Source organism: Miniopterus schreibersii (genome assembly GCF_964146895.1).
Source record: "Miniopterus schreibersii genome assembly, chromosome: 3".
Classification (NCBI taxonomy): domain Eukaryota; kingdom Metazoa; phylum Chordata; class Mammalia; order Chiroptera; family Miniopteridae; genus Miniopterus; species Miniopterus schreibersii.
The window spans coordinates 93,948,223-93,968,863 of NC_138103.1; the positions used below are offsets into that span (position 1 = coordinate 93,948,223).

The 20,641-nt window shown below is 36.7% G+C and overlaps 1 protein-coding gene across 4 annotated transcripts in view; it reads right to left on the bottom strand.

The window, feature by feature from the left end:
* ZFR (zinc finger RNA binding protein) overlaps nt 1-20,641 on the bottom strand; it is a 69,662-nt gene that overhangs the window by 33,987 nt on the left and 15,034 nt on the right. For 2 of the 4 annotated variants that reach the window (XR_013998373.1, XM_081131233.1), the window contains exons 3-9: nt 12,964-12,987; nt 11,252-11,534; nt 8,398-8,542; nt 5,898-6,116; nt 5,311-5,558; nt 1,657-1,848; nt 639-930 (exon numbers count right to left, since the gene is read on the bottom strand). Coding sequence is in view for 2 of the 4 variants with exons in the window: in XM_081131233.1 (XP_080987359.1) it covers nt 639-930; nt 1,657-1,848; nt 5,311-5,558; nt 5,898-6,116; nt 8,398-8,542; nt 11,252-11,534; nt 12,964-12,987 (1,403 nt within the window). In the remaining 2 variants the exon portion in view is untranslated. The remainder of the gene's footprint in view (nt 1-638; nt 931-1,656; nt 1,849-5,310; nt 5,559-5,897; nt 6,117-8,397; nt 8,543-11,251; nt 11,535-12,963; nt 12,988-20,641) is intronic. The other 2 variants (XR_013998372.1, XM_081131234.1) reach the window with 1 other exon arrangement.

Here is a 20,641-nt window from a genome sequence, read left to right on the forward strand (position 1 = left end):
AAAATATTTTAAATGAATACTGGGTGAGTAGAGTAAGATGAGAACAAAATCAGAATCTTAGGAACACCACCATTTAGTGAACATGAAGGAAGGAGAACAAATCAAGATACCTGAGAAAGGAGTGGGTAGACAGACAATAAATAGAGAAATAAAGACATATCTTAAGGTCTATGGTATAGCAGTCAACAGTGTCAAATATTAGAAAGGTCAATAGGATGAAATTAAAAACTGGCCACTGAATTTGGCAATCAGGTCTTTGGTGACTCCTGAAAGCAGTTTCAGAAAAGGGTAGAGTGGAAACACTATAACTGACTGAGGACTGGATAAGAAGTAGAGAAGTAGCGAAAGAAAGAATTAGGTTAGCAGCTTGAGAGGATAACAGGAATGCGAAAACATTTTTTTTTTAAATTTAAGACTATGAAAGATAAAGGTATACCTGCATGGCTGAAGAGGAGAAGAAACCATTAGAGGACCAAAAATTCAAGGTAAAAAACCAAGAGATATGTGATTCACCAAAGTCCTAGAGAAGAAGGGAGGATATGGGTACAAGAGCATAAGCAGAAGGGTTAGTCCTGGACTGGAAGAGAAATGTTACTTTGACGGAGTTAGGAAAACCATAAAGAATCTTCAGTACTTGCCAACAAAGTTTATTTTGGGTGTAGATGTCTTCTTGGCAGCCATACTTGTAGGCACTGCTGATACTTTAGTGTTGGATGTGCTATTAAGAGATGAATTTCCTGTAGTTGTAAGACCTTTCACTGAGGAAGTTGCAATTGATGAAGTATTCACAGTACAATTGCTTGCTGCAATGCTTGAAGGAGAGGCAGTCGGTTTTGAAACAGACACAGCTGTTGAAGCAGTAGCTTGGCTAACAACATTTGGTTCTGTTGAAGGAATGGGTTTACCAAGTTTTGTGTGTAATTTAACCACCTACAAAATAAAAACACATTTATTTGTTAGAAAACTGTAGATTTTTGTCTAAGAGACATAAAATTAAACTGTATTTTTTGTTGTATATTTTCATATACAAACTCATTACTTTCCAAATAATCTCTGTGAAATAGATAGGGATACATATTCCATCTATTACCAGTGAGGAAACTTAAGGCAGAGAAAGATGAAATGACTTGGCCACATGCATACCAACCTAGACTTAAGCATGACAAAAGGAGGAAAATATACAATTTTCTAATTGGTAGAATGATCCAGATTAAAAGAAAGGTCTCTAGCCCAGCCGGCATGGTTCAGTGGCTGGGCATCAACCTCAGTGGCTAGGCATATGATCCAAGGGATTGTGGCTTGATTCCCCATCAGGGCACATGCCCAGGTTGTGGGTTGGATCCTCAGTGGGGAGCATGCAAGAGGCAGCCGATCAATGACTCTCTCCATCACTGATGTTTCTATCTCTCTTTCTCTTCCTCTCTCTGAAATCAGTAACAATACATTTTTTTAAAAAGGGGGGGGGGGAAGGTTTCTAGTCTAAGCAATGATTATTTGGTGTCGCCTTTATATATAAATATAGTAGCACATAAACAAGGCTTATAACACACTGAAAGTTTTGGAGCCACTTTTACTTTACACCTCCCCCCACTCCCTACTGAAAAAGTAAAAGAAAACAGAGTAAGACATAAGGGTGTGTGGGGAAAAAACACCTACTTTCTGATGCTTAGCACCACGAATGTGGGCAGCATATGCATCTGCTCCTGTACAAGACACATCACAGAGCTCACAACGTAACTGATTTTGAGTCCCACGAGTAGAGTTGTTGCTGCTGCTGGTATTTTGTGAGGCTTTCAATGCGGCTTCTTTTTTTTTATGTTTCTGTCCTTCTAAATGTTCTTTGTAAGTCTGTTTCAAACAAAAAGGATAAATTTTGTTTTATTAATTTTCTAGATACAAAATCATTTAAAGTTATTCAATTCTCAAATCTCTAATACTCATTTAAAAAATAAGCACGAAACAATTTTAAAAGCAATTTAAGAAAAGCACATGGGACGCTCTACACATGTGATACATCTGTGGTTCTCTGCACCTTGTTTATCAAGAATACATTTGTCGCCCGGCCGGACGTGGCTCAGCGGTTGAGCGTCGACCTAGGATTCAGGCGATCAGGGTTCGATTCCTGGTCAGGGCACATGCCCGGGTTGTGGGCTCAATCAATGACTCTCTCATCATTGATGTTTCTATCTCTCTCTCCCTCTCTTTTCCTCTCTCTGAAAAATCAATAAAGATATATTAAAAAAGAAAAAGAAAAAAAAGAATACATTTGTCTAACACTTCGATTTGCAAAGGACTTTCACATATATCCACAATATCAATATTAGGTAACTGACTTTTTGGTTTCAAGAATTTGTATCTTGCCCTGGCTGGGCAGCACAGTTGGTTATAGTGTTGTCCCAATGCATCAAGGTTGTGGGTTGGATCCCAGTCAGGGCACATGCAGGAATCAGCCAATGAGTTGTGTGAATGGGTAGAACAACAAATCAATGTCTTTCTCTCTCAAAAATCAATCAATTAATAAAAACTAAAAAAACCAAAAAAACAAAAAAGAATTTGTATCTTTTACTAAATGCTTATGTATAATGTTGAATAAAGAATACTAGACAGTGATCATTCCACAAAGAAATTAATGGCAGGATTAAGATGGCAAGGGGGTGGGGGGATGTATCTACATCATGAGAGGGAAAAATAGTTCCTGTATGGTAACAAGACTCTTCACAAACAGATGTTTATTTATAAAATTAACTCAGAGTGCACTTTCATGTAAAAGTCTTGCCACCCTAAATAAAACCCTATTTAAAATAAAACAGTGAGAATTATAATTAAGAAAAAAATTATTGTAATACTAGTCAACAAAATAATGAAATTATATATTTAAAAATGGTCTTAAATGCAGACAATTAAGAAGGCAGATTGCCCGGCCAGGCGTGGCTCAGCGGCTGAGCATTGACCTAGGATCCAGGAGATCAGGGTTCGATTCCCAGTCAGGGCACATGCCCGGGTTGCAGGCTAGGCAGCCGATCAATGACTCTCTCATCATTGATATTTCTATCTCTCTCTCTCCCCCCCTCCTTTCCTCTCTCTGAAATCAATAAGATATGTTAAAAAAAAAAAAAAAGGCAGATTTATTAAAGTGAGAGGAAGTAAATATGGACTGCTGGCTCTTTCATATTTTAAAGATAGACATGATTAGCATAAAATTATATATTCATCACAGAATTTCAGAGCTGGATGGAACTTTAGAGATTACCTAAAATAATAATTTTCTAAGTTTTAAACAAGAGAATACTTTCTGTAAATAATCTGCACCCAGCCATTGTGGCTCAGTGGTTGAGTGTCGACCCATGAACCAGGAGGTCACAGTTCAGGGCACACGCCAGGGTTGCCAGCTCCATCACCAGTAGGGGGCATGCAGGAGACAGCCAATCAATGATTCTTTCTCATCACTGATGTTTCTCTCTCTCCCTCTCCCTGAAATCAATATAAATAAATAAATAAGTAAATAAGTAAATAAATATTATGCACAAGTAAGGACAATTGCTGTTTTTGAAACAAAAGGGGAGACCTAGGACTCTGCCATTTGATTCTTCTCTCATCTGTGGCAGTCTGAAGTGGTCCGTGAAGCAGGTAAAGACTCAATTATTTAGGATAAGTCCCTATTATAGAAGTGAAGAAACAAAAGCCCAAAGGAGTTAAGGTCTCGGACCTGCCCAGTCAGAGCCAGGACTGAAACTATGGAAGCTTAAACCTGAACCAACTACTCTCCCTCCTTATGTTCACACCTAAACTCTAACACATAATCTCAATGATATTTTTCTCTAAGGCTCACTTCATTAACTCCTTAAGGCACTGCATCTGACTTGCAGAAGTATCCTTGGCCTGTTCTTGTGTAGCCATTCAGATACCCCAAATCAACGGTGAGCCTTATATATACTCATTCTAAATACTGCTGTTAACCTATCACCCTAGAGCCATGTTCTATCCTTCTATATATGGGTGCCACATATTCAATAAATCTCTTAGGTTTACATTTGCCACTCAGAGCATCGTCCTCTCTAAAAAGCCACCATAGAGTAGGATATACTCCTCAAATACTAAGAACAACATCCTTGTTCCTTTTCATGTTTAATCCCAGTCACTGTAAAGATTCCTCACCTGTCCCCTCTCCTCCAACCATGCAATCATAATGAAACCATTTCCTATGACACTCAAAATAGGGAGAAAAAAGGTTTTATGTAACTAGCCACATATTAAAATATTCCTTAAGTTGATGTAATTCAGGGAATGCTGGTAACTTATAAAGAACATACACAAATGGGGCAGGAGTGAGAGACAGATCTAAGTGGAAGAAACAATTAGAGTCAAAATCTGGTCTAAATCAAATAATATACCTATTACCTACCAAACTGCTTATCACATTTTTATATAAAAACTAGACACTATTAAGGAAAGTATTAACTAATTAGATTTTAAACAGACTCATGCCTAAATCATGTATTTTAAGGTGCAACCAGAAGGAAAAAAAAAAAAAAATCAAAAAAATGGGGGGGGGGAATAAAGGTTCTGCATGCTTCATTAGTTGATATTTTTGAAAGACACTTCCCTATACTTTCTTGTTCCCCAAATTCCTATTCCCTCATGAAGAAGATTATATATAAAACATATATAAACGTTAGTCTCATTAGAAATGTTATCCCCAAAATTGTAGATTAGAACTTACTTTAAGGAATTTTAAAATTCCAGAAAGACAATTTTTCCTGCTAGTTATATGCTCCAAAAAATAATACGTTTGACAAAGTCCTTTCATCTTTAATGCAATATGTAAACAATTATCTCTATGATCATTGTTTTTCAGCTGTAAAATTCTATACATACACTCAAGTACGGACCTTGAAGAAGAGCTAGTGAAATCAAGAATTTTGTATGAAAGCTTTAAAATGCAAGTTTTAAATGCTAAAAAAGAAATAAAAATTCAATCTTTCCCCAAATCCCAATGAATTCAAATATAAAACTTTTACACTATATTTAAGTTTTATTTAAAGAGCAAAGTATCCTTCTTGAAAAAAGCTCAATTTGCCCATTTTCCATTTTCATTCATAATCATTTTTACAGTTTGTTCTTAATGAAATTCTTATGTCTTAATACAAATACCTTTTCCAAAATGGCATTTAGTGAACTATGTATGCCTTAGCTAAAAGCTAAGAGGAAAGAAAATGGAAACCTTTGCAGGCGCAAGAGTTACAATATCAACTATACTTAACTATTAAAAACCACCACTGAAGACTTGTGGTGAAACATACAAGTAAGTACCTGTGGTCCAGCACAGCTGATCTTACAAACATCGCAATAGTGAATCTGGGGTGGTTTGGGAGGCTGTTTTGGTTTCAGTTGCTTATTTTGGAATGGTGCTTTTTTAGTAAAGGTGGTCCCTGTCCAGGCAGCTGTTGCAGCAGCAGCAGCAGCTGCTGCTGCTGCCTGCTTCTGTTGCTGCTGCTGCTGTTGGTAGTAGGAGGATGCAGCTGAATACACTGCTGCTTCATAACCTGAATAAGATGTACCTTATAAACAAAATAAAACAAAGATAATGTTACATAATTATAAAAGGCCAAGTGAAATGTTATGAATTTAAATTCAATAAATTCTGCTAATAAAGGTAGGTTCACACATACATATTTACAAATAATGCACATCTCACAAACCTAGAAAACATTTATCTTCATTTTATATGTAAGTGTAAGTCAATCACCAAGTATTTCCTCACCACATACTAGGCGTTATGGGGGTTTAAAGGAAGTACAAGGTTGGACATTTGGTCCTTATCTTCAAGAAGTTTATAGCTCGGTGGGAGGAAAGTCTCTTTCTAATATCTTTATTTAAACACTGTTTATCAGTCTTACCAGAATAAGTAACTGCTGTGGTACTGTAAGTAGCACTCTGGGTGTAGGATGGCACCACAGTAGCTGCAGCTGCTACTGGCTGTACGGTAGAAGATACAGGATAAATGGAGAAAGTAGTGGTAGCTGGACTTGGTGTCGCTGGTTTTATGGCTGTCACTTGTCGAGTTTGCTGGGCTTGTGTATATTGAGTTGCACCTTGGCTATAACCTGCTTTGGGGGCTAAATAGAAAAAGAGATATCAGAAAATTAGAAGGATAAAACCACTTATAGTATTCACTTTACTGCGCTGGTCTGGAACCAAACCCACAATAATATTTCCAAGGTATGCCTGTAGTTGCTGTACCAACACCCTGGAAAGCTAGAAAAAGTAGGTTAAAGTTAACTGTAAATTAGATGCCAGCAATTTCTTCTTGCCAAAAGGGGTAAAATTCTTATTACCAATTGAACAAAATATAACATCTATATAAATTACTACCCCATCCCAGATGCTTTCCACATATTTCCAAAGTAATATTTTGTAAAAACTTACAACTAACTGAAATAGCAGTTCTACTTAACACAGGTATTAATAAATAAACTTTTTGGCCCAGCTGGCGGGGATCAGTGGTTGAGCGCTGACCCATGAACCAAGAGGTCAGGGTTCGATTCCCAGCCAAGGCACATGTCCAGGTTGCAGGCTTCATCCCCACAGGGGGCATGCAGGAGGCAGTTGATCAACGACTCTCATCATTAATGTTTCTGTCTCCCTCTCCCTTCCTCACTCCGAAATCAATAAAATAAATAAGTAAATAAATAGTTTTTGGAAAAGGTCTGTAGGTGTGTTTAGGCTAGTCAGTCTACCTGACAGTTATGCTTAATATTGGAAATAGAACAGAGAGAGCCTTAAAGTACATATTTCAATTCACAGTAAAAATGTCAAAGTTTAATTATATGGGACTTGTTCATGTACCAGTTATCACATCTTACTGATTTATTCGTAATTCCAACTCACAAGGGGCTGACAGTTCTTCAAATGCAATAGCCTGAGTGCAGCTATTCTTAAATGGCTACCATTAATGTCTCTGCTAAACTTTCTTCTACCTTTGACCATATTCGAAATAAATCTTAGGAGCCTTAGTATCAATCATTGAATTAATAATCACTAATTAACGATCACTAAAGTATACAAACGTAATTTCTAAGGCCCAAATACCAGGGGGCCAAACTCATTTTATGCTCAGTTACGTAAAGGTAGCTTAAATAAATAGCGCTTAAAGAGTTTATAAAACTTTTTTGGGGGGCGGGAGAGAGAGACATTGATGTGAGAGAGAAACATCAACTGGCTGCCTCCCGCACACACCCTGACTGGGGATAGAACTCACAACCTGGGTATGTACCCTGATCAGGAATCAAACCTGACACAAAACAACTGAGCCACACTAGCCAGGGCAGGAGTTTATAAAGCTTTTTGAAAACATTTTGAAAGTCAAAACTAAAATTACGTAGTTAATGTCAGAACTCAGACTAAATCAGGGTCTTTGACTCTTAGATAACTCAGTAATTTTAAGCAAAATCCAACCTTGATAATTAACCAGGAAGTTTACTATTGATTGCTGTACTGCAAATCAGAGATGAGACTAAGAAAATTCAGGATTTTAATTCAAAATATTTTAAAACCACTTTTAAAAAACACATAAAATCTTAGAACTAGAAGTAACCTAACATCGATGTTTCTCTCCCCCGCCCTTCACTCTCTCTGAAAAGCAATGGAAAAAATATTCTTGGGTGAGTATTAAAAAAACAACAAAAAAGTTTGCAGGTTCGATCCCTGGTCAGGCGTGTGGAAGGCAGCAGATCAATGTTTCTCTCTCTCTCTCTCTCTCTCTCTCTCTCCCTCTCCTCTCTTCCTTTCTTACTAAAAATCAATAAAAACATATCCTCAGGTGAGGATTTTTTAAAAAAAATCTGAAAGATGTCAAATCTCCATGAAAAAAAAAATTCATCTTTTAAAGACTACTAATGTGTAGGATTCTTTGACAACAAAACACTTCATGCGTTTGAGCCAAACGTAATATTGGTGGCTGGTTACAGAACCAACTGTCATTACATATCAGACAAAGATGCCTTAAAAAATATGGACCCACAAACGGTCTCCACTGGTTACAAAGGCCGTCAGCGGTATGTTCTGGGCATTTCTGGCAAAGATAAGAAGGTGGCCAGAAGTTAGCACAACTTCTTTTGTATAGCTTACTTCAGCAGGAAGTGAATTGTAAGCTGAAGACCAGAAATGAAATACATTTCTAGGAGAGAAGGGCACGACTATGAATTACTTCCATGACCTTCTCTTTGGGACTCAAAGGCATTCTAGCAGAGGAAGAGAACGACATGGTTAGACCCTGCCTCTTCAGGTAATATAACACAATGAGTTTAGATGAACTCCAAAGCATATTTTCATTAAAAACACCCTAAATAATATATTTCAATAGTTTACAATGAAACCGTGTATGTTAATAAAACCTACCTGTCTGATAGTAGGTTTCAGCAACAGAAGGCTGAGGCTGGGCAGCAGCAGCTACAGCAGCAGCAGTTGCTGTTGGTTGTTGGTAGTACTGCTTACTATCGTAAGCTACAGCAGGAGCTGTGGATCTTACATATGAGTACGAGTCCTAAGGAAAAAGAATGAAAGAAAATCTTGCTATGAGTGAAGATGCTTAGTAAATGCCCCTCATCTTTATTATATAAAAGTATAATAAAGGAAATTAAAAAAATAAATATATATTTAGACCTAGACATAAGAGTCAAATTCAATTACAAAGGGGATTCATTTTGGATTTCACTAAATAAGGTCAAAACCATTTCAAGCAGCATAACTTTCAAAATCAGAAAAATTACGAAAAACACTTAAAAATAATGCTTATTTTATTGGTTTTCAGTGAAGTGATTTTTTTAAAAAAATTATCTTTATTGTTGAAAGGATTACAGATAACCCCTTTTTCCCCATTGACCCCTTCTACCCTACACCACCCCGCCCCCAGGCCTTCACCACACTATTGTCTGTGTCCATGGGTTATGCATTAAAAATAATGCTTATTTAAAAAAATTTTTTGAAAAATTCATGGCAGTTTTTTCTTAAAGATGGATTCCATAGTAAAGAACACCTGTGTTCTAAACTTTGTGATTGCTCCACCTTTCTTTTCACTCTTCCTTATTTACTACTGCCATTAACAAAGTAATGAATAGGAGCTTCCAAATGGAGGAAAGGGGAAAGGAGGTGTCACGGAGAAGGCACATTATCTATAAATCTCCAAGGCAATGAAGATCAAGGTGAGCTGGGTAAATTCTGATACTGCATAAAGTGAGGGATGGGAAGGCATTCAGGTAGAAAGGATGAAGGAGTAGGCAGGGTGCAGGAAAAGATGGGCTTCATATATCCTATTAAAAAATGGAATTTATTATATTCTGTCTCTGGACATAATGAAAATAGTAACAAAAGTCAAAAGAAATTCCGTGTTTAGTAACTTGCCAAACATTAAAGCAAATGCTAATATTGTTGATTTACAATGTCAATTTCTTAACAAAATAAATTTCTATAATTAGGAAGAATATAGAAAAGGTAGACCAAGTCCAGAAGGATCAAAGTTTAAAAAACATCCTAAAAGCAAACAAAAAACAGGTTAATTTGCAGAGCAAAGGAAACCATCAACAAAATGAAAAGACAACCCACTGAATGGGAGAACATATTCGTCAATGATACATCTGATAAGGGGTTAATATCTAAAATGGATAAAGAACTTATATAACTCAACACCAAAAAAACAAACAATCCAGTTAAAAAATGGGCAAAGGACCTGAATAGACATTTCTCCAAAGAGGACACAGAAGGCCAATAAACATATAAAAAGATGCTTAACATCACTAATCATGAGAACTGCAAATTAAAACCACAATGAATATCACCTCACACCTGTCAGAATAGCTATCATCAATAAATCAATAAACAAGTGTTGGCAAAGATCTGGAGAAAAGGAACCCTCCTGCACTGTTGGTGGGAATGCAGATTGGTGCAGCCACTGTGAAAAGCAGTATGAAGCTACCTCAAAAAATTAAAAATGGAACTGTCTTATGACCCAGCAATTCCACTTCTAGGAATATATTTGAAAAAACCTGAAACACTGATTCAACATAATATATGCAACCCTATGCTCGTTACAGTGTTATTTACAATAGCCAAGATTTAGAAGCAGCCCAAACGTCCATCAGTAGATGGATGGATAAAAAAGCCGTGGTACATTTACACAATGGAATACTACTTGGCCTTAAAAAAGGAAATATTATCCTTTGTGACAGCATGGATGGATCTGAAGAGCATTATGCTAAGCGAAATAAGCCAGTCAGAGAAAAGACAAGTACATATCATTTCACTCATATGTGAAATCTAATGAACAAAATAAACAAAATAGAAACAGACTCACAGATACAAAAAAACAGACTGAGGGCAGTTAGAGGGAAGGAGTGAAAAAGGTGAACGGATTAAGCTAAGCAAAGGAAAACAAAACAAAACAAAGATACCTCATAAACACAGACAACAGTATGATGTTTACCAGAGGGTAGGGAGAGATGGAAGAGTGTGAAAGGGGGATAAACGCTGATGGAAGATTTGACTTGGGCTGATGAACACACAACATAATGTACAGATGATGTATTAAAGAACTGTACACCTGAAACCTATATAATTTTACTAACCAATGTCACCCCAATAAATTCAATAAAAATAAAATAATAGGTTAAAGGAAATTAGGACCAAATTTAATTAAATAATCACATAGTAATTTAGTGCCATAATAAACATAATAATGAAGATGATTAGACCTTTATGTCCCCATAGGGCTGAACAAAAACCAACTAGATGAATTAGAGGAGGATCATTTTCTGTTACATACTAAGAAAGAACACCTTGAGGGAAAGATAGTACAGACACCAGAAATTCCACCCTTGGCAAGTTTCAAGACGACACTATAATTTGTTTATCCTGTATAGCTTAGGCTTGTGGTTCTCAAAATAGAAGACACAGCTGTGCTGCAAGTGGACAAATAATACCACAGTAAAAACAAAGGGCATTTTCCCTGTATCTTAATTTTTCTCAAAAGATATAGTGGAATAGACCGGGGGGAGATTATGAATATAAAACTCACAAGGAAACTTAATGCTTGGACTATGCCCTTAAATTACCTAGGAATACACATTTACTTTTCTCTATCATTACAGGTATATTTTGAAAGATCCAAGTTTGAGAAGCACAGGCTTAGACAGCATATCATACATTGAGGATACTGAAGTCTGAATGTTAAGGCTACTGAAACTAATAGTTTTCTTACCTGGTAGTTTTGTGTAGTAGCTGGCGGTGGGGGCGGGGGTGCTTCTTGTTGTCTCTGGGTATAACCATAATCTGTTGCTGTGTGTGCAGTGGGGTAGCCTCCATAAGCAGCAGCTGTTGCAGCAGCTGCAACAGCTACAGGAGCAGGCCTGGCAACTGCAACTGTGGCAGCTGCTGGTGCATAGGCAGCAGTAACTGTGTGAGCAGCTACTGGAGCCTGATGGACAGTGTAGCTAGCAACTGTAGTTGGATGCGAGTAGGCTACACCCGAAGCTGGCTGCTGGCTATAATGTGAAGAAGAATAGACATAATTCAATTTATTAAAATCAGGGTTTAATCAACTTAAATAAAAAGTACATATTCAAGGAATTTACTCATGGACTACAAAAGACCCAGTATTTTATTTGAACTTAATAAACCTCCCAATCAATACCATATTTGTTATTGTTATGTAATTTTCACTCCTAAATCTCAATACATTAGATAGTCACATATTATGTTTCAGATCACAGATCATATCGCAAAGCAGGGATGACAAACTGGGATAAGGAGCAGTATTAGGAAGAAGAGAAATTGATCAAACACGGAATTTTTAAAAATACTTGTGCATGAAGTTCTTTATTACACTCTTCAGTTTTTTTAACATCTCTACAAAGAGATGTTAAGAAAAATATTGTATTCTAACTCCAATTATGAAAAACATTTAAGGTAAAAACTATTATCCAGCTGACTTAAGAAGTACTTCTGCTCTATCTAGGGCAGTGATTCTCAATTGGGGGAGATTTTGCGGCCCCAGCTTCCCCTGCCCTGGGGACATCTGGCCATGTCTGGAGGTATTTCTGATGGTCACAACACAGAGAAGTTGGTGGTGATGTGTGCTACTGACATCTAGCGGGGAGAGGCCAGTGATGCTGTTACATATCCTACAATGCACAGGATAGCTACTCACAACAAAGAATTATGCAAAGAATGTCAATAGTGCTGAAGTTGAAAAATATTCTAGGGTATAAAACCTACAATGCAGTATCTATTATTTTAGATAAATTTTCCAGATTATAGGCAGAATTTCATCACACAAATTTATTTTTCTCTTTAAAATGTAGCAGATGTTGCAAAAGGAGACCTAAGTCAGATGTTTTGCAACCATAACCATTTAAAAACCTTGAAGAGGCAAAAATTTTCCAAAACTCTAAGTCAAAAATTTTGCAAAGTTCTTAATTTTTATTTTAACCTGTAAATTGAGAGCCTATGCCACATAAAACCAAAGGCCTAAAGATGTTGGAATATTAATAAGCTTATTTGTTGTTCTATGACATCTGAGTAACACACTCACAGTTACGTGCTAAGGCACTATTACCAAGACAGAAATGCCTTCTAAAAAAAGAGAGAAAGCTCCAACAGTTACTTAGCTGACAGTGTTGTTTAGCTGACCATAAGTTTTAATATGACTCAGCAGTTAAGAATAGTACAGGGTATTCTTCACTAGTGTTCACAATACCATAGAACTGTGGCATAGAATTAAAATTTGGGGCCATAATATTTTAACTGTATTATAGAAATCACAGGTAATTAGGAATTATTAAAAGGGAATCAATATGAAGCTTTTAAGTATGAAAATCATTTCATATAAAATGTGGAGGACCTGGCAACATTCAGTCTAGAAAAGATGACTGAGGAAGATATGATAGCTGCCTTCTAATAGAAGAGACTTACTCCATGCTGCTCCAGAGAACAGAACTAGAACCAATGGATGGAAGGGTGGCAGAATTCAGCCCAATATGAAAAAGAAAAAAAAACAAAAACTTAGAACAGTCCAAAGAAACTCATTTCTATTTGGATGAGGTTTTTCATATTGATATTATTTGATATTAAAATTAGCTAACATTTGCTACATATATGCCAATTATAAGACAGGAAAAGGTAAGTTTAAATTGTAATAACGGGAAACTGGTTTGGGATTGACATTTTCTATGGATAATTACACATTCTTAAGAAAAAATGTCAGTAACATATTATGCTTCTTGAAAATTCCTAGAGCTAGGAAAAAGAATTATATTTAAAATATAAATACAGCAGTTCTGTGAAACTTGTATTTAACATTTACTGATAAGATTCCACACATTCAGACCTACACTGCATACATAAAAGGGGTTTTGGTTATGTAAAAATTCAGATAATCCTGGATTCCGATATTATTTCCATTCATCCCCACTGCTATTGATCAAGTACCTGTCACGTTTCTTTCGCCCCAAAATGTGTCCTTTTGGATAAAAAGCAGGGTACGAATAGAATAGGAATGCCAAGTCAACCAGGCAATTTCACTTATACTGTCTCTTACACACTTAAAAGCCCATGCGACTCACGATGGGATGACCATATGCTCTGGTTTATGGCCACTGCCCCAGCATAATTATTAATAGTATTCTCACTCTCTTAGTGTCTCAGTATGAACAATAAATTTTACAGTCATCCTTCCAAGAAACCATATAAAAAGATGCCAGTGCACTTAGCAATTACCATATACATCTCTAAGGCTGCTTAACCGAACTCTGCTCTGTACAGTCAGGTCCGTACCCATCATCTGTGCTGACAATATCCTCCACCAAAAGCATCATGAACAATGATGATCCAGTCCCAGTTTCCAGGGGGTCAAGGCTAGGGTAGCTGACTACTTGCTGTTCAGAATAAAGACTCTCAGAGTATTGTCTTAAACCCATTTGGGAATTTCTCTTTCAGTTTCAAATATCCTTAGAAAATTGTTCTTTATTGTCCTTTATGTGACATAGATGACCAGACTGGACTATACCAATTCAATTAAGTATCCAGTGATTAAGTCTAAAGTTAATTTAAAAAAATTCAGGTCAAATAAAGTTCAAATTAATTTAAGTAAAATTTGTCTTAAGTGGAAATAGTTCAAATCAAGGTTTTTGCCTAGCTCTGAATAGAATAAAAGGTGTTAAATTATACCCCTACATAAAATGTAAGACTTACTATCTTTAAATTATTTCTTAAATAAAGCAGGATAACCCACATAAAGTAAATAACCCAAATGTTATGCCTTAAAAATAATTTGTGAAATATGAGAAGACTTTCATTTACTAAGCATCCAGTAGAGTGGAAGCTTCTATTTAGATAATACCCTTTGTGAATAAATTAAATCTAATCAGCCTCAGTCAGTTTTTAACCAGGACAAACTAAATAATAAATGATAAAAGAAACATTAAAAAATGGGTAAAAAAGGTTAAGAAATAATTGAAAAATCAGACATAAAATGGAAGGATATTTCTCTCGGAAGAAAAAAGAGGAAAAGAAATGTTTCAGGGAATATTAAAGAGTAAAAACACTTTATATTCTTGGATTTAACCCAGACGTTAAATCTACCTGCTTACTAAAAAGTGAAGCCAGCTAGAAGTGCTTACCAAAATAGACAGCCAACCAAAATTATCACATATTTAAATTGCATAAAAACAAAACAAAACAACACACCAAGAATGAGCCTGTGGGAATCAAATATTTTTCAAGGTAATAAGACAAGAATTCTCAAAAACTCTAATGTGTATCCATATAACAAGAACTTTATACTAGTTAGAAGATAAAGTTGAGGGATACAGATAAGATATGAAAACTATAAAAGAAGATAAATCTAAGAGGTCCAATATTCAACTAGAAGGAATTCTAGAGAGAAAAGAAAAAAGCAATGAAAGAAATTAAGAAATAAAATTTCCCACATTTAAAGGGAAGTACAAATTTTTCAAATTCAAAGGCCCTACACAGTGCAAAGCAGAATGAAAGAACCATGCCAACAGACATGCAGCATTTCACAACATCTCACGACAAAAAAAAAAGATCCTTTAAGTCTCCAGGGAAGAAAAATAGGTCACCTACACACAACTAAATGTAAATCAGTCTCTTAGTGATAACACTAGTGGCTAGAAGATAACAGGCTGTCTTGAAAATTCAAGGGAAAATGATTATTAATATAGAATTCTGTACCCAGCTAAACTATTAAGAATATAGATTTTTCTTGGCATTCAAGGACTGAAAGAGTTTACTTCCTATATACTGTTTCTTAGGGCACTACATGATGATGTATTTCAACAAAATACAAAAGCCCTACCCAGCCAGCATAGCTCAGCAGTTGAGCATCAACCTAGGATCCAAGAGATCGAGGTTCGATTCCTGGGCAGGGCACATGCCGGGGTTGTGGGCTCAATCCCCAGTGGGAGGCGTGCAGGAGGCAGCCTATCAATGACTCATCACTGATGTTTCTCTCTCTCTCTCCCTTCCTCTCTCTGAAATCAATAAAGATATAATTTTTAAAAAAAGAAAAGAAAAAAAACAACAGCCCTAGGCGGTTTGGCTAAGTCATTAGAACATTGGCCCAAGGACAGAAAGGTCCCGGGTTTGATTCCGGCCAAGGGCACATACCTTGGTGCAGGTTCAATCCCTGGCCCTGGTCACGGTGCATTTGGGAAGCAATCAATCAATGTGTCTCTTTCACACCTATGTTCCTCTCTCTCTCTCCTTTCCACTCTCTCTGAAAAGCAATAAAAAAATATCCTCGGGTGAGAATTAAAAAATAAGTAAAATACAATAAAAATTGTGAAATCCTGCAAACATGGATCCAAACTCAGGAGTGAGATGAAAGCCCAGGTTGCAGCTGTGTAGCAGCCCAGAGAGACAATGAACTTAGATTAGAATCAAAGGAAGGACAGAAGCCTCCAGGAGCAAGATGTTCTGGAAAGAGGGCTGGACAATAGACAGTAGGCTGGGAGACCGGAAATATTTTAAAATATAATCAAGGCACCAACAAGATTTGGGAGGGGGGGCGGGGGAAGGTAAGGAAAGACTTCTGGAAATATGAAACTACGTAAGAAAGGTATGATCCTGGTAAAAGACATCACAATTTGAGCTATTAGTAGGGCATAAAAAGGGAAAAATCATTTTAATTTGCGCCTAGGAAGAGTCTTCTATTAAGTGGTACAGGGTTGTAAAAATGAAATAGGAATTACAATCATAAGACAGTACTTGGCTCACAGCAAATACTATTTACATGTGTAGTCATAATAGTGAAAAATTTTGCTTTAAAGTTTTATAATCAATCTATATTACAGAAGGTAAACTATGATTACAGAATACAATGTAACTGGTATCACAAGTAAAACTGTAGCTAAGTTGGGGAAAGGATGGAGAAAGAGGTAAAGAAAGCAAAGCACAAGAGTTTCAAGATTCTTTTCCTAAAATAGTACTGAGATACTGTCTACCTTTGATGGAACTAGAAATGGAGTGAACTGTTTATAGTAACAGAAATAGCCGTTATCATTCAATCTGGGAGGAGAAATGAGAAGCAAGATAGAGTGTACTAATTCCTAACTATGATTGTAGGAAATCAAAATATAATGTATAAAGTTGACAAATTAAGACATGGAAAAGCATTTTTTTTTTTTAATATATCTTTATTGATTTCAGAGAGAGGAAGGGAGAGGGAGAGAGAGAGAGAGAGAAACATTAATGACGAGAGAGTCACCGATCGGCTAGCCTGCAACCCAGGCATGTGCCCTGACTGGGAACCGAACCCCAATCGCCTGGGTCCTAGGTTGATGCTCAACCACTGAGCCATGCCAGGCCGGGCTGGAAAAGCATATTATTTAGTGATACAAAGTTTAGAAATAAAACCAGATTGTGTAGAATTGGGAAGCAGGGAGAAGGAAAATAAGGGAATGTTGTTTTCATATTCCCTACACTACTTTATCTTTAATTACATCATGTATTACTCTGGTGGGGAAAAAGTATAAAAGTATTAGAAGAGAATTCTTAAACTGGCAACTTGGATGACTAACAAACCAAACCCAAATTTAAATACTGCTCTCTAGTTGTTCCAACTCGACTCTAACTTCTACATTTCTGTCCTCAACCCTAACGTATATTCAACTCTGAACCCATTTTTAACGCTTTTAAATTCCACTACTATGATCTAGCTTTACATTATACTAAACTTATAGTCACTAGTGAAATTAACTTAACTTATGTATACAAATAGCTTGTCCATATAAGTGGCATCTGGTAACACTTATATACTTCCTTTAGTTTCTGTATAACAGTGGTTCTCAAAATGTGATCCAAAGACCATGAAGGGTCCCCTAAGAAAGTCTCTAAGGGATCTTTCAGAGGGTTAAGTTTTCCCTTTTTCAGTTACAGACTGCCTTCACATATTTTAATCCAAACAATTTATTACAACAGACTGAATGCAGAAACAGATTTTTGAGAATCCAACCATCATAACTGAGATACTAAAAGGATTTGTAAAAATGTAAAACAATGCCTCTCATCTCTCACTACTTTTGGGGAGGTAGGAATATAGGTATTTTTCATAATGACATTTTTAGTTAGCATACAGTGATTTATTATTCTTATTTTAAGATGGTTTGATAAATACTTTTTAAATTTTATTATAGTATTATATAACCCATATAAACAAAAGCTCTTTGGGGTCTTCAATAATTAGAAGTGTTAGAGGGGTCCCAAAAATCAAGTTTGAAAACTGCCATTTCATGAAGAACATTCACCGAGCAGTCAACTTTCATTTTCCTTTTTAATTACCTTTAAGCAAAATGTTTCCTTCTATCCAACAGGGAAACAGTGTTAGTTCTCAGGGAAAAGGAGCAGTGCATGAGTGACCAGAGCCCCAACTCTGTCACCTGCAGCTGCACTATCCTTACTCAGGGCTCCAAATCTCTCAGTTTACCTAGTGTGCTGCTGTACAAATACCATCTTCTGTGTCAGCAGACACATTAAAAGCACGGGGAAGCAATGGCCTAGAACTTTGGGACTCACACAAGAAACCAGCATGTAGGGTGAATTAGAGAAAAGCCTACTACTTCCTCCTTTAAGAGAGAACTATAAGGAAACTTTCTTGTCTCAGTCCTGGCTCTGGGTAAAGAGGGGAAAGTCTCTCCTGATGATGGTAACCACAAACCACCCTCCCCTTAGGTTTGGGCTCTGGAATTCACATTATCTGAACAGGAAAATCTCTGGGATGGCAGTGTTTCCAAGTGCCACAAAATGCATAGTCCTATCCAAATGCTACAATGTTCCAAAAAACAAGAGATCACAATAAAAAAAAATCACAACGAAACCCATAAGGAAACAAGTTACAATGAGCAAGCATTTGCAGAAAATTTTTTTTGAAAAGACTAAAAGTATTAGAATTACTGAATATAAAATATAAAATAAGTACACTTAAAGTAGTAAGAGGCTATCAAAACTAAGATCAAGGACTAAAAGACTGATCAAAAACAACCAGATAATTTTTTTAAATCCTCACCCAAGGATGTTTTTATTGATTAAATTTAGAGGGAGAGGAATGGGGAGAGAGAAACATCAAAGTGAGAGAGAAACATTGATTGGCTGCCTCCCATATACGTCCCAACTAGGGATCGAACCCACAGCCGAGGTATGTACCCTGACCAGGAATTGAACCCACCACCTTTTGGTGTACAGGACAATGCTCCAATCAACTGTGAGCCCTGGCCAGGACCATATACATTTTTCACAAAACCAAAAAGAATGAAATACTGTATATTAAAAATTATCATTAGAAACTCTGAAAGGTATTACATAACCGATTAGACATGCCTGGCAAAAAATTAGTGAACTAGAAAGTACCTATAAAAATTACCTAGAATGTGCAGAGAGACAGAGATGTAAAATATTAAGGGTTGCCCTAGTCAGTGTGGTTCAGTGGTTAGAGCACCGGCCAACGGACTGAAGGGTCCTGGGTCTGATTCCGGCCAAGGGCAAGTGCACATGGGTTGCAGGCTCGACCCTCAGCCCTGGTCAGGGTGTATTTGGGAGGCAACCAATCAGTGTCTCTCTCTCACATCGATCTTTCTCTCTGTCTCTCCCCCTCCCATTCTCTCTGAAAAGCAATGGAAAAAATATCCTCGGGTGAGGATTAAAAATAAATATATATGTATATTAAAAATATATGTATTTAAGGTTAAAAGACCTGGAGGATAGAATAAAAAGTGGTAACATATCTAATTAGAGTTGCAAATGAAGAAAAACGGGAGAGAAGAAACATCTAAAGAGAATGTCTGAGATTTCCCAGAGTTAATAAAAGATAAAAACTCTCAGATTCAGGAGCCCAAACCAACCCCAAATAGTAATAAATTAAAAGGAATTCTCACCAAGATGCATCTAAGTAAAAGAGGAGCACTTAAAAGCAGACTGAGGGGGAAAAAACTTCTACAGAGACTTAAGTGATGACTTCTCAAGAATGAGGAAGGTGAATTAAAGACATTTTAAGATAAAAAAAAAGTTACCAGATCCACATTAAAGGAAAGTCTCAAAGATTTACTTTAGGAAGAATGAAAATGATTTCAGAATGAATGAATGCTAAGTTAAAAAAAAAAGCAGTAAATGTGAATGTAAATTTAAATAATCACTGACTACATAAAACAGTAACAGTGTTCAACAACGACTGGTATGGGTTAAAAATCTAAAATATTTTACAACAACGGTGCAAAAATCAGGAGAGTATTGATCAAGGTTAAAGCATTTTAGGTCATTACACTGTTAGGAGAGTGAAAATAATAATTAACTTGCCCTGACCCTGGGTGGCGCCCTGGCCGGATCCCTGTCCTGTGCACCGGGAGGCCGAGGGCTCGGTTTCCGGTCAGGGCACATGCCTAGGCTGCACGGTCCACCTCCAGGGGTACATCCTGGAGGCAACCGATCCATGTCTCTCTCACACTGATGTTTGTTTGCTTTTCTCTCTCTAAATTTAATAGAAACACATCCTCGGATGAGGATTAAAAAAAAAGAAAAAAGAAATTAACTTTAGACTAAGTGAAATAGTCAGCCTACATTCCTAGAGGAACCACAAAGTACAGAAGCAGAATGTTTAATTTCTGATCTTGTAAAAGGAATGAGGGAAAGGTCTTGATCAAGAAAATGTAGACAGCTTCTGTCACTCTCATTAAATGTACTTTTTTTTTCCTCCCTTGGAAAACATACTGTGTGTGCGCGCTCTGGTTACAATGTTGGGTAATATGAAAAGGTAACTGATAGAGAAAACATTTTTTTTTTTTCTTTTTCATGGCACATAAAACGCAATCTAACTTTTCCATTAGTTCAAATTAATGCTCAACATTGTTGGACTTCACCTGGCCAGCATAGCTCAGCGGTTGAGCATCGACCTAGCATCCAGGAGATCACGGTTTGATTCCCGGCCAGGGCATATGCCTGGGTTTCGGGCTCCATCCCCAGTGGGGGGCATGCAGGAGGTAACCAATAAATGACTCATCACTGATGTTTCTCTCTCTCTCTCTCTCTCTCTCCCTTCCTCTCACTGAAATCAATAAAGACATATTAAAAAAAAAAAAAAAGA